The 13,369-nt window shown below is 49.5% G+C and overlaps 4 protein-coding genes across 4 annotated transcripts; 2 read left to right on the forward strand and 2 right to left on the reverse strand.

Moving 5' to 3' along the window:
• Nucleotides 1-1,812: 1,812 nt before the first annotated feature.
• Nucleotides 1,813-4,050, reverse strand: BO83DRAFT_70977 (catalase). The gene is made up of 8 exons (XM_025537550.1): nt 3,931-4,050; nt 3,754-3,883; nt 3,446-3,680; nt 3,275-3,367; nt 2,770-3,189; nt 2,610-2,694; nt 1,932-2,470; nt 1,813-1,864 (listed from the first exon to the last, which is right to left on the reverse strand). The coding sequence occupies exons 1-7, from the start codon at nt 3,959-3,961 to the stop codon at nt 1,995-1,997; spliced, it is 1,470 nt and encodes a 489-aa protein (XP_025386457.1). The 5' UTR covers nt 3,962-4,050; the 3' UTR covers nt 1,813-1,864; nt 1,932-1,994.
• Nucleotides 4,051-4,596: 546 nt separating this feature from the next.
• Nucleotides 4,597-7,118, forward strand: BO83DRAFT_379878 (GMC family oxidoreductase). The gene is made up of 3 exons (XM_025531607.1): nt 4,597-6,526; nt 6,585-6,748; nt 6,811-7,118. The coding sequence occupies exons 1-3, from the start codon at nt 4,990-4,992 to the stop codon at nt 6,889-6,891; spliced, it is 1,782 nt and encodes a 593-aa protein (XP_025386458.1). The 5' UTR covers nt 4,597-4,989; the 3' UTR covers nt 6,892-7,118.
• On the reverse strand, nt 6,873-10,162 carry BO83DRAFT_448439 (NRPS-like enzyme). The gene has a single exon (XM_025536682.1). The coding sequence runs from the start codon at nt 10,130-10,132 to the stop codon at nt 7,109-7,111; it is 3,024 nt and encodes a 1,007-aa protein (XP_025386459.1). The 5' UTR covers nt 10,133-10,162; the 3' UTR covers nt 6,873-7,108.
• A 1,642-nt stretch (nt 10,163-11,804) lies between these two features.
• On the forward strand, nt 11,805-12,983 carry BO83DRAFT_409477 (uncharacterized protein; the record flags this gene model as incomplete). Its single annotated transcript, XM_025534137.1, has 2 exons — nt 11,805-12,635; nt 12,657-12,983. 2 exons carry the CDS (start codon nt 11,805-11,807, stop codon nt 12,981-12,983), a joined length of 1,158 nt encoding a protein of 385 aa, XP_025386460.1.
• Nucleotides 12,984-13,369: the final 386 nt, after the last annotated feature.

Below are 13,369 nucleotides of genomic sequence, written 5' to 3' on the forward strand. Positions count from 1 at the left end.
AATAGTATCCGTAGCCCGAGATATTTGTTGTTGCTATCCTTCCCACATGTTGCGGCGAGATTGCCGGGAAGTCGTGGCACGCGCTTATCGAAGGGCGCTCTTCCCTTTCAAGTCCAACCAGGTCAGAGCCCATGTACGTATCTGTTATGTATTGGTTACTAATCGCGATCATGTTCCGCCATCCCAGGGTTCCACGGAAGGCCTTTTATGTTGCAAAGAGTACGAAAGTTGACCGAGGGAATCCCGACTGCCTTCCGACACAGTCCCACCTTTTTCTTCCCTTTCCAGCATGCCAGGATGCTTCTCAGCTCTCATCACCAGACTTCCCTGTGTCGTTAACACTTTGAAAATGTTCCCTTCCATTGACGATGGTCTTTTGCGGTGAAGACCATGGTATGCTAAAACGCATAAGCCTAAACAATTAGACTCCGAGCTATAGACGGCCCATCGCCAATAGCTACTAGGGAGCTCGCTTAATCTAACCTGCGCCATTATTCCGATTTCCTCCAATTGCACGATTGATTGCGTGATTATGAGGCTGGGCGAATTTCCGATCGAAATGAGCTAACTCTTTGGCCCTAATTATATCTGCTGGTCTCTCATGAGCTGTCATATTTTAACCTTAATTGTTTCAACAATACCAGGGTCTTGTTACGGTTACTGCTCTTGCCCAAGCCTATCCGGCATAGGCATTTTGCAAAAGGACCTTCATGCACGCTGTCTATTATGATCCATGTGTCAATGTGTATACCATGATCTTTACATAAGTTCTTCCAATGACAGTCTTAGAATCAATACAGGAAGAAAAAGACCCCAACAAGACAGATCCCGCCTGATTCAGAGATTTTTCTTCAGCTGGTTGACCGTTGTGTCACCGCCGTGTCATCAGTGGAACTCCAATGGTCCTAGACCCATGGTTCGCAAAGCCACTAGTTGTAGTCGTGGGACCTGCCGTCATGGGAAAGGGTTCCGCTTATTTCACCTCCTCCAAATACCTTTTTGTCTTCTGTCACTGGCATTGTTGACTTGATATAAATGACTAAATCTTCATACTCGGAAAACCTGGCCCTGAAAGGATGCACATCAGTTCTATTTCAATCCTCCTATCTCAAGTACCTGGTCAAACCCCATTCAACGAAGATCGGCTCGCACGACAGCCAAACAGTCAAACCCCGGCAGCAGCTTCGTCTTAACATCTGCAAGAGAGTCCCTTGCGTTCCTCCGCCAAATTAGGCCCCGTAATGCTCGAGCACTAATAATCGCCTGTGATCCTACCAGCAAAGCCAGATCCGGCTAAATGTCGGTACCGGCGCGAAAATCACATCGGCTATCCTCGTCCCCAACATCTCCAGTCCCACTTCGCTTATCACCTCCATATGTATCCCATAGATCACCAACCGAGCACGTATGAGTTCTGCACCTACGGAACTGCGGATCTGGCCGTCGGACCTGTCATTGAGCTTGCCCCGCAGTCCTGTTGAGAGCTTCGTGCACATTGCAATTTCGGCGCTTCCCGTGCCGTCCCCTGGGGGTCATCAGGCCAGAAAATATGCATTCAGGAAATCTATCAGACCACGTGGGCTGCTCACGGACTCTCGCTGTTGAGTAACAGACAAGCTCCAGAGTGGAATCCTTTCCCTTGACATGGCAAACTTTATCCCAGTCGTCCGATGCCAAGTAAATGAGTTTGTCGAGCATCCACCCACGTATAACGAGAACAAAGCTCTTTCAGGGCATTCAGGGTGGCTCTGGAGAAAGTGGACCAACGGAAACCCTTTTCCGATTAATCGTGCTTAACCTCACAGACCAGTGGCAAACTTCCATGTGCAATTTTACTGCAGTTAGCCTCGGGCCAAGATCCTTACTTATCAGATTTCAAATTAGACGCTAACAATGCTTTCAAAATAGGAATAGATAGCCATCGAACATACAATTGCCCTTTCCCTGAATTCTCAGCAACCCATACATCCACAAATATCACGACCCCTTCACCTCTACAGTCGCGAAATATCCCTGACCTTTGCCCCTAACATCTCCCTCAAGCGACCATCGACTCTCCCAAACATATTCACCACAGCCTCCTTCAGTGGCTCAGGAACCTCAGCCAGCGTCTCAGCAAGATTTGCAACCCACTTTCGCTTTTCTGTCTCGTCAAAGACCCTATTCCAGAGGTCCCGTGGCTGAACGAAGTCTTCTTCATCCACTGGAATCTCATTCTGGCCCAACGCGAACGACAGAATTCGCTCATCGTGCTGTACCTGGGCGGTATTTCGACTCACAACTCCAGGAGAAAGCGAGCTGCGCACATAGTTCGGGTCACCACCATAATTCTTCGTCACTGTGGCGAAGCCATCCCTCTCAAACGGCGCGTAGACAGGACAAACAGCGCGATTGGGCGGGAGCTGGGTGTAATTGACCCCGAGGCGGTAGCGCTGAGCGTCGGGGTAGGCAAACATGCGGGCTTGTAACACTACATAAAGCCAGGGATATCAGTGCATGTTACACAACTCCACAAGATTGGTATGCATGAACCAAGGGAGAAACATGACCAACAAAAACAGAAACACAATCAAGGGAAAAGAATTAGCAAGGATGCAATGCAAACTTACTGGGATCGGGCGTGCTAGCAATCCCAGGCACCATATTCGATGGCGAAAACGCCGCCTGTTCGATTTCGGCGAAGTAATTTCCGGGCTGTTACTATGTTAGCACACGACACGCTACACACCCCAAAGCTATGCCACCAATTAGCAAAGAGACATAACTCACATTCTTATTCAAGGTCATCTTGCCCACTTCAATGAGTGGGAACTCCTTATGCGACCAAACCTTTGTAATATCAAATAGTCCCCGTCCGAATTCTTCCGCCCTCTCAGGCTCCATAACCTGCACATACAGCTTCCAAACAGGATACTGCCCCCGTGCAATAGCATCCCACAAATCCAAGTTATGGAAATCAGCATCCACCCCAGCCATCCGGGTGGCTTCTTGTCCGGAGAAATATTTCCCGTCGAGCTCAGGCCGGAAATGGAACTTGCAGTACCGGAAGGTGCCATCGGGGGATACGAGCTTGAAGGTGTGTACGCCGAAGCCAGTGACGGATCGAATGGAGCCTGGAATGCCTCGAGAGCCGAAGAGATGGAGCAATGCGTGGACGCTTTCGGGTTGGTTGGTATGGAAGTCCCAGAACTGTGGTACCCCAGAAGGTGAGTTGGTTAGTATACTATGTGATAGGTAGGATAGCAAATATATGGCCAGAGGGTGAGGGACATACCATGGTCCAATTCGGACGATTCGTGGCAGGGTGCCGTTTATGGCTTCTGTTCAGGGAGGGGAAGCGGATAGGGTCTCGGACGAAGAAGACAGGCTATTGGCATCATTTAGCACACAAGTCCTGGGAAACCTTCCTTCCAGTACATAAAGAACGGTAGGTAGGTATACATACGATATGGTTTCCCACAATATCATGGTTCCCCTCTTCGGTGAAGAACTTGACTGAAAATCCACGCACATCTCGCACAGTATCCGCACTACCCTTCTCACCACCCGTCGTGCTGAGTCGAAACAAAACGGGGGTTTTCTTTCCAATACCGTTGAGGAACTTCGCGGAGGTTAGGGACGATACGTCGTTTGTCACCTCGAATTCTCCCCATGCGCCGGCTGCTTTCGCGTGGACGACCCTGCAGAGGTTCTGTTGGTTAAATGAGGATGGACTGGAAAGGGGGCTTGATGGTGGAGGAAGGGAACAGGTACCTTTCTGGGATCCGCTCACGGTTGAAGTGAGCCAGAGTCTCGAGGAGAAGAGTGTCCCCTAGGGTTGTGATGCCTCCACCGCCAATTGTGGGCAGCGTAGTGCTCACGGAGGGGTCAGGGATGGGTTGGCCTAACAGAGTCAGAACATGGAATTGAGTGTAGGATCGAGGAAGGGACCTTCTGCCAGGGTATAAACAGGTCTGGACATGATGAAAGGTTGATTCGATAGACTATTATCGTTGAAGCTCAAATATAAAGGCTGATAATGATTCTTGAGGTGCTTGTTCTGTTTGACCAGCAGTTCCTGGTAACCCCGTATATATATTGCCAGCAGCCGCGGAGCGTGACGTCCATGGTGAATCAGCTAACATAGACATCTTTAATCGCTCAATGCGAGTCAATTCTCCAATTCAATGCCAGAGTATCTCGGTGTACACAGTGGTGAGGGGAAGTATAAGACAAGGAATCTATTTCCGGCCAAACTGAGGAGTATTTTCTGCAGCTGGTGGTGACCGAGCCAATGCCGAATCCCGGACCGAGCCAATGCCGACCGGTGGCCGAGTTTCTCCCTCGCATGTGTTTCGTTTTCCCCTCAGAGGCTTTTCTTCCCCTCTCCTTGTTCTCCAATGCTGTCATTGCAATGAGGACTGCAGTGGCTGATGGTCTCGAAGATGTCATTTGAATAATCTGACACCGTATAACCATGGATGGGAAGAATATGGCGTGGTGATGCCAGTTGACACCTTGACAGCTGCGTCCCGTGGATGCCGCACTGCCGGTCAGGGTTCAGCTATTTTACCCTCATAGTAGAACTGTCCCTACTCAACTTGCTTTGAATTGTCCCCGCATGAGGGGTAAAAAAACATATCGATCAAGCAAAACACGATCTAACGCCTAGACCTTTGGAGATCAGATCTACAATGCCATCGCAGCTACAGTAGAACGGTGGGCCTCCCCTCACCGGGCGCTGCCGAATCCACTAAGCCCTCTCAGGCACCAAAGCTGCATGTTTTTCGACTATACGGCGATGACTCGGATGTCGGCAGACATAGAAAAAAAGGTCTCATCGATGAAAAGATTAAGGATGATGAATATAAATACGATAGATGCATCGCTTGTTGATGCTCTCTTTCCGTCAGCATCATCACAGTTCATCTCATCGCATCTCTACTACTCTTTCCTACAATCTTTCTCATAAACATCATCGATCTCATCTTTTTGATCCCATCCATCATCATGGCAATGGTATCCAACGGCAACGAATACGACTTCATCGTCGTCGGTGGTGGCACGGCAGGCAATGCAGTAGCTGGTCGCCTCGCTGAAAACCCCAATGTTCGCGTCCTGGTCGTCGAAGCCGGTATTCCCAACCCTGACCAGGTCGACGAAATCACCACTCCCTCCAAGGCCTTCAACCTCCGAGGAAGCAAGTATGACTGGGCCTACAAGACCACTATGATCAAGCGCGACGACTACGAGCGTGTCGAAAAGCCTAACACTCGTGGTAAGGCGCTGGGTGGAAGTTCTTGTGCCAATTACTTCACCTGGATTCCCGGCTCCAAGCCCACCTTTGATGACTGGGAGGCCTTTGGCGGCCACGACTGGACTTGGGACAACTGCGTGGAGTATCTCCGCAAGTGCGCAACGTATCATGATGATGAGAAGCTCTACCCGGCCGAGCTAAGCAAGATCGGAACCGGAGGCCCCGTCCAGATCGCCCATGCCGACTTGGTCCCCGAAATGCAACCCTTCCGTGACGCACTGACCCAAGCGTGGGTCTCCAAGGGCGAGAAACTGACCGAGGATATCTACTCCGGTGAGATGCGCGGTCTCACCCACTGCGTGGACACCATCTATAACGGCCAGCGCCAAGGCAGCTTCCTCTACCTGAAGGATAAGCCTAACGTGACCATCCTCTACGGAGCCCACTCGAAGCAGCTGATCATCGACCCCGTCACTCGTGTCTGCTCCGGAGTGACCGTGGTCAGTGAAGCCTACAACACTGAGATCAGCGTCTACGCCAGCCGCGAAGTGATCCTCTCCCAGGGTGTATTCGAGACCCCCAAGCTCCTGATGTTGAGTGGAATCGGTCCCGCCGCAGAGCTAGCCAAACACAACATCACTCCTATCGTCGAATCTCCCCACGTGGGCCAGCATCTTCTCGACCACCCCATCGTACCCTTCGTCCTCCGCCTTAAAGACGGCTACGGTCTGGAAGACCACATTCTCCGCCCCGGCCCCACCAACAACGCAGCCATCGCCCAGTACAAGAAAGACAAGACCGGTCCCATCAGTTCCGGACTTTTGGAACTCGTCGGCTTCCCTCGCATCGACCAACGTCTCGAGAAATACCCCGCCTACCGTGAGGCTAAGGCTGCCAACGGTGGACTGGACCCCTTTGGACCCGCAGGACAACCTCACTTCGAGCTCGACTTCGTCGGCATGTTCAGCACCGCCTTCCAATGGCACTATCCCGTCCCGGAAGAGGGAAACCACATGACTGTGATTGTCGATTTGCTGCGCCCCTTGTCAGAGGGCGAGGTGACGCTCAACAACTCGAACCCATTGGTGCAACCTAACATCAACCTCAACTTCTTCGGCAATGACCTCGATATCCTGGCTATGCGCGAGGGTGTCAGATGGACTTATGATCTCCTGACCAGCGGTGCCGGCTTCAAGGATATTGTCCTGTCGGAGTACCCATGGAAAATGCCTCTTCAGTCGGATGATGAGATGAAGCGCGCTGTTTTGGATCGCAGCCAGACTGGATTCCGTAAGTCTCAACAGTACTTCGTTCCTATTAAACGTGGATACTAATGATGGTATGTTAGACCCATGCGGCACTGCCCGTCTTTCCAAGAGCATCCACCAAGGTGTGGTTGACTCGAAGCTCCGCGTGCACGGAGTGCGCAATCTCCGCATTGCAGATGCCTCTGTCATCCCTGTGATTCCGGACTGTCGGATCCAGAACTCGGTATACATGATTGGCGAGAAGGTTAGTGATATTTCCTCTCATATTGTCATTATTCAATGATGTGAGGACTAACGAGCATCTAGGGAGCGGATATTATCAAGGCTGACCACAAGGATCTGTACGAGTCGAAGAACATCCCGTACTTTGTTCCGAGTCGGTTGTAAGTACTTATCAGTGGCTAGAATATAGATTTGGTTTAAGGGGTTGGGAGATTGTATCGATGAATATTGGTGACATGTTAGCTTTTTGCATTGCTCTTTAGTCTCCGCTTTATGAATTCATCTCGTGCTGAGCCAGTCTTTATGCACATGAAGCATGCTCTATTCTATAAAGTTTTAAAATGTACCTAATGCATATACAGAACGGAAAAGAGAATAATAGTCACAACTGGTAAAAACCCTTCCGACTCCAAAAACACAGCAACCTGGTCAACATTTCCACATCAAACTGCACATATCTGATCCCCGGCGCATCCCTCAACGCCGCAACCGTATTGGAACAATCATAACGCGTCGTATTCTTGTGCATCTCCAACCACGACAGCCCATCCTGCACTGTCTCCTGCAACAGCGACATTAACGGCACCAACGGATTATCAGGGCCACCCCTTTCCTGCAGCAAACGCACCCAGTCCCAATATTCCACCAGTTCAACCGGATACCCTGCCTGGTTCATAATCCGCCACGTCTCTTCAAGATCGACCGAGTCCGCCTCATCAGGAGAAACGAGGTTGTACGTCTTTCCGAGATTTCCATTATTAGCAGCAATATGCAGCACCGAATCACACACATAATCCGCAGACACATACTCCATGCGCTGATTAGGAAGATGCGGAAACGCACCAACCTGGATACATCCCATGACGAACCGAGCGAAGAAATCATCCGGATTCCCACACCCCTGCTCGACATCGCCTAAAATAAACCCCGGACGAAAAATCATAGCTGCCAGACCCTGATCGCGCGCCCGACGCACCATCATCTCCGAGACCCATTTTGTAGCCGCATAGCCGAGCTCATATTTCAGTGTGTGGAGATGCGGCTCCAGCGGACCGTCCTCGAGGACCTTCTCCGTGCCTAGGACGTGGCCGGTTGGCCCGAAGACGTCAATACTAGACATGTACATGAACGCCTTGCGGCGACCGGAGGTAGCCACTTCCATGACGTGGCGGGTTCCGAGGACATTATCATCGTAGTGCGCGGCATATGGTTCCAGGTAGTTGACTTTCGCGGCGAGGTGGAAGACCACGCTGGCCCAGTTGGTCAGCCAGATGAACATGTCCTCAGTTAGACCGAGATGTCTCATGGTGATGTCGCCGTTGAGGACGGTGAGTTTGTGGATACAGTGTGAGGTCTTATCCCAGAGGTTGTAGCGTTCCAGGACTGATTGGACCCTTTCGCTGGCTGAGATGCCGAATTTTCCTCGCACTAGACAGACGACTTCCTTGATGGTGGGCATTGCGAGACAGCGGCTGAGGAAGTGGGCGCCTACGAACCCTGTTGCGCCTGTGAGAAAGATGCGGCCTTCTTCGGCAGCTTGCCAATTTGAGACGGTGTGGAGATCATCGGCTGTGTGGGCGTCTGTCATCCAGCGGTCGAGGTCGTTGGGATTGTTGTCTTGAATGGAGTTGTCGATGCGGTTGGCTAGGTCCGTCAGTCGGGGGCTTTCGTACAATGTACGCATGGAGACGGTGTTTCCGAATTGCCTCCTGGTTCTGGAGATCACAGCAGCCGCCTGAAGGGACGATCCTCGAAGAGTGGAGAAGAAATTATCTTCGTCGTGGATTTGCTGTTGGCCGAGAACGGAGGTCCAGATCTTTCGGAGTAGGTTTGCTGTGGTGGTTGGGTCTTCATTCGTTGGATGAACTTCCTGGATCTTGGTACAGTGGGTGGTATACTGCCTCGCTAATGCCTTGCGATCAACCTTGCCATGGTCTGTTAGGGGATAGTGCGGGCAGAAGACAATATCCCGCGGCACAGCGTAAACTGGTGCCTTTTGCTTAATGAACTCCAGCATGTCTGTAGCTTGAACAGTACTAGCAACAGCCGGAATGAGAAATGCAACGAGGAAAGGTTCGTCTTCGGCAGTTTCTGGCTGAATTTGACACACCGTCGCGGCTAGTAGCCGGTTACTACTAAGGAATGACTGCTCGATCTCGCCAAGTTCGACGCGAAAACCGCACTGCTTAACCTGCAGGTCTACACGACCGATGAACTCGAGCAAAGATGGATCGTCGGGACGCCACTTGGCAAAGTCACCGGTTCGGTAGAGTCGGTACCCTGCTTTATCGACGAAAAATCGCTCCTCATTTTCTTTAGGACGTCCAATATATCCTGCCGTCAGGCCAGGTCCGCCTAGGAGTATCTCGCCGATGCTTCCGGGCTCGGTTATGATATTGAGGTGGTCATCAGCAAGGAAAAACCTTGTATCGCCGAATGGTGCACCAATGCAGATACTGTCGTGGCACAAGTCATCTGCCGTAACTGAATGCATTGTTGACACGATCGTCGTTTCAGTAGGGCCGTATGCGTTCCAAAGATGTTGAGGTGTATTAGGCGATTCAAGGACAGCCTTCACGCTGGCCATATTGGCTACTTCACCAGCAATGAGGACATGTCTCAACCCAGTAAACGCACTGGAACATGCTTGTGCAATTACTGAGAAGAGTGAAGTAGTTAGGAAAGATACAGATATATTTTTCCGTGCGATGAAACTCTTAGCTTCCAACGGATCCGTAATTACCGGCCGGGGTACTATGACCAGCGTGGAGCCTGACATTAGAGCGACGAATATTTCAAAAATTGACATATCGAAGCCCGGATTGTTAAATACGCTCATACGGTCCGATGGCAGAAGCGGCGTGGCAGGACTTTTGAACATAAGGTGAAGGATGCCACTCTCGGGAATCTGAACCGCTTTTGGCTTTCCACTGGACCCTGATGTATACAGGATATGACTTCGATAATCACAGTTGGGCAGACCCTTCAATTGCACACGCTTAACACTGGCTGTCTCCGGTCGGACTGCCTTCGTAAGTGGGTGGTATTCGCCACTGATGGGGATAATGACCATATCATTGTCAATATCCAATGTATGGTTAGATAGAATGTACTGTGTTCCGACATCTTTCAGGAGGTTCATCAAACGACTAGTTGGAATCGAAGGCTCGAGGGGAACGCATGTCAAGCCCGCCCGGATGACTGCGAGTTGGGCAATGATGGTCTCACTGCCCGCACCTTGCAAGATACAAATTGGCTCCTCTGGAGGTAGGTCCAGGGTCTTCAGAAGGGATGCGATACGCTGGACTTCACGGTCGAGGTCTGAATACGACCATTGATGTTCTCCATCATCTATTGCCAGGGCTCCCGGATCGATAGCGACGTTATGAGAGAAAAGAGAGTCCATGACTTTGCCCGGTATGTCGGCCGTACAAAGGCCCTTTCGAACTTGAGAGAGTAGTCAAAAGATCTTGAATGCTCCTGGTGGATAGATTCAGTGGAACATCTATTTCTTTCATGCAGTCCTGCCATATTAAAAACCCTTCATCACTTCATTGATATGTACAATCAGATGAAATCACCATGATGATTTGCCATGCGCGCATTGTGACGATTCCCGAACGCCCACCATATTTTAATGGTTGACTGGAACTAGTTCCAGCCTCTCAAAACAATATCGGTGCGCACAGATCGTGGATTCTCCAAGGCAGCTGTCCCTATAACCGTCAGTTGTCAGACTGATAGGCGGGAATGATACCCCACGAGGAAGGTATACATAAAAAAAGAAGAATGATGTGGCTGAACTTTACTTGTTCGTTGATTCCGGTGACATATTCCCCTTTGTGGCTTTGTACGGAACCATGGTTGTGTTGCAGAAAATCATGAAACAGCAAGGATTGAGTTTCTCTTCCCGGAAGGAACTTGTCACGTAGCAACCAACTTGGAAGCTGCATCGCAGCATCGCAAATTTAACGTTTGGTTGGAAGACTGTCTTTTGCTGTGTTCCCGATCAGTGCAGTGACCGGTTGTTCCCTTGTGATCTTGATTACCTGCGCGGGGAGCAAGCCTCATGAAAGTTTACCAATTCATATTTAGTTGAGCAGTCAAAACTACTCACTACAATCAGGTTTGCAATTGTTGCGGCTCTTCCCCATAGCTGCTGTTGCGGGTGATCTCTCCGTCATGAATTCTGGCTTAATGTGGCGTCAACTAGGCCTCGGGATGGTCGATTACCCGCAGAGCATGCCTTTATTGACCAGATGCCTTTGATGTGAGGCGTGGCTGAGTCGATAAATTGAACACACAGAAACTACGCACATAGGAAAGACTTTGGGTAATGCATGATTCGTGCTATTCTTCTAAGCGCCAGTGCAAGAATAAATAGATCTTTCCCGGACAACGCCGTCAACAACACGGCAGCTGGTGAACAAACAAGTAGGAAAAAAAACCCTCTGTTGCGATCATTACACTGCTTATTCCACAAAAGTGTGAATGAGACGAGGCTACTTCATTACGTGGCTGTTAAGAGCACTCCATCTTCCGCGGTTGCACGCTGTCCTATATTTCTCAAGCAGGCTTCAAGATCTCTTTATTTCACTATTCATCATAGGTAATTTCATCCATACAACATCTGCTCAAGTACATTGTCAGGAGTAGGCCAATGTACATATAATGCGCTCTGTTACTCGTCTTCTTACGTTCTCGTTAGCTGTCATATCTGTGTTCATCTTGCCCAGAAGCATCATTAGAAGCATTTGACCTACTTCTTCGCATCAATCAAGTCTACCTTTACCATGAATGAAGTCAGCTGCCATCTGGGAATGCTCCCACGCGAGATATTGGTACGGTTTACCCAATATCTGGACACTTTATCCGCCGTCCACTTATCAAGCACTTGCAAAAGTCTCAAGGTGCTCCTACGAGAGAGATATTCCTGGGAGGCATCTCAACATGCAATCACAGAATTTGAGTATTTTGTTAACTCTTGGATATCTCGCTACCCTAAACTTTCCGGAATTCCTGGCCCCCCTGGGGATATGTGCAGATTAGCCACCCCCGATGATCTCCCACTCAGAAAGATGTTGCTTCGGATTCAAGCCGTTGTTCTGAACAATCGCCAGAGAATTCTTGAGGCGTATATCGATGCAGGCGTTAACCCCGATATTGTATCAGCAGGACACGGAATGGGGTCACTACTATTTATAGCCGCTATATCTAATTATTCTGATATGGTTGAATTTCTATTCCAGAAGGGGGCCGAACCCCGGCGAAGGCCGGAGCTCCCGTCAGAATGGTCTATGTTGGATGAGGTGGGGCTATATATCCACGCGGAGAAGCCGGTAGATAATTGGGGAAAAACGATGTTATCATTCCTTCAACTCGGTGTCATTTTTTCAGAACTGATAGTGGCTCGGCAACTATGTGGCATTCCAAACGCCCCACATTTTCTTGAGGTTGCACTCAGGAATGGCCTGGATATCCATCGCACATGGAGAGGCATATCTTTGCTCCACATTGCTGCTGGAAGTGACAATCGTCAACTGTTGAAGACTATACTCTCCCATGCACCAGAACAATTACACGCCCAAGCAATTCTTGATTCGACGAGATACCCCATCAGACACCAACCGGCCCTAGACGTAGCAATTTCTAGTGGTATCACGATGAATGTTGGGTACTTACTCGACGTGGGAAGCAAGCCAACCTTTTATTCCCTAGAAGACGCAATCCAAATATGCAAAACGGGACGCGGCGGGGATAGAGTGGAATTTCCATACGAAAGTCCAGGATGGAGAGCATGGAAGCTTCTATGGGTTGGTTATGTGCAGAGAATGGCAAGCAAGCTTGATCTTGACAGCGTGGAGGCCGCTTCGACTCTTGAGAAGATTTTGCGTGATGAGGCGTGGTCTGTTCAATGAGAAAATGCAGAGGATGGAAGTTTATATCTGCCTGCTTTATTCCGGAAGATGAGTCGGCGTAGCCGGTTGCTCTATGCGCGCAGGCTTGATTTCAGGAGATATGAAGTGAGATTAACTGTAGCGAGAATAAAACTTCAGGAGCTGGAGGACAACCTTGACCGGTTGAAGCCTAGTTGGTGGCAGGCTTTGGATCGAAGAGTATCCAGAGATAGGTCTATCAACCTTAAGATCATCCAGGAACTTGAGAAAGCGAAAGAACGTGACTATGTTGAACAAAAAGTGAAAGGGCTTGAAAAGATTCTGGAACCGAGGCACGAGGCTGCCGTGGATTTGCCATAGAGACTTGCTGATATCTGCGGTTAATGAGGCAGTTCGTTTTGGGAAAGTTCCCAATTGTACTTGAAACATGTCGAACGTTTTTGGACTAAAAGGTATAGACCTAGTATATGGAAATTTTATCCATGAATTCTACAGCCGTCACGTTATTTAGCTATCTTCATTTATCTGTTGCAATATCATGTAGGACCTCTCGCATAGAGATAATTAATACGCAAGTAGCCTCCATCGAAGCAAACATGATCATCTCGAATAACAATGTATAATGTTTACAATCGTATGTTTAATGTACTATACGGACTCCCAGCTGTAAGCCTCATGGCCACATAAGCGGGCTTTGCAATAATGTGTACCCTGATAAAGAAGACTTGTCAATGTCAAAGGCCCAG

Source organism: Aspergillus eucalypticola (assembly GCF_003184535.1).
Source record: "Aspergillus eucalypticola CBS 122712 chromosome Unknown BO83scaffold_18, whole genome shotgun sequence".
Classification (NCBI taxonomy): Eukaryota; Fungi; Ascomycota; class Eurotiomycetes; order Eurotiales; family Aspergillaceae; genus Aspergillus; species Aspergillus eucalypticola.

What these genes read in the sequence shown, in the direction of transcription:
- BO83DRAFT_70977 (XM_025537550.1), bottom strand. Translation starts at nt 3,961, where the DNA reads ATGTCCAGACCTGTTTATACCCTGGCAGAAG. An exon ending in AGATGACCTTGAATAAGAAT is followed by an intron (nt 2,695 to 2,769) that starts GTGAGTTATGTC and finishes ACATAGTAACAG; the next exon opens with CCCGGAAATTACTTCGCCGA. An exon ending in TGCTAGCACGCCCGATCCCA is followed by an intron (nt 2,471 to 2,609) that starts GTAAGTTTGCAT and finishes GGCTTTATGTAG; the next exon opens with TGTTACAAGCCCGCATGTTT.
- BO83DRAFT_379878 (XM_025531607.1), top strand. Translation starts at nt 4,990, where the DNA reads ATGGCAATGGTATCCAACGGCAACGAATACGACTTCATCGTCGTCGGT. An exon ending in TCGCAGCCAGACTGGATTCC is followed by an intron (nt 6,527 to 6,584) that starts GTAAGTCTCAAC and finishes ATGGTATGTTAG; the next exon opens with ACCCATGCGGCACTGCCCGT. An exon ending in TATACATGATTGGCGAGAAG is followed by an intron (nt 6,749 to 6,810) that starts GTTAGTGATATT and finishes ACGAGCATCTAG; the next exon opens with GGAGCGGATATTATCAAGGC.
- BO83DRAFT_448439 (XM_025536682.1), bottom strand. Translation starts at nt 10,132, where the DNA reads ATGGACTCTCTTTTCTCTCATAACGTCGCTATCGATCCGGGAGCCCTG.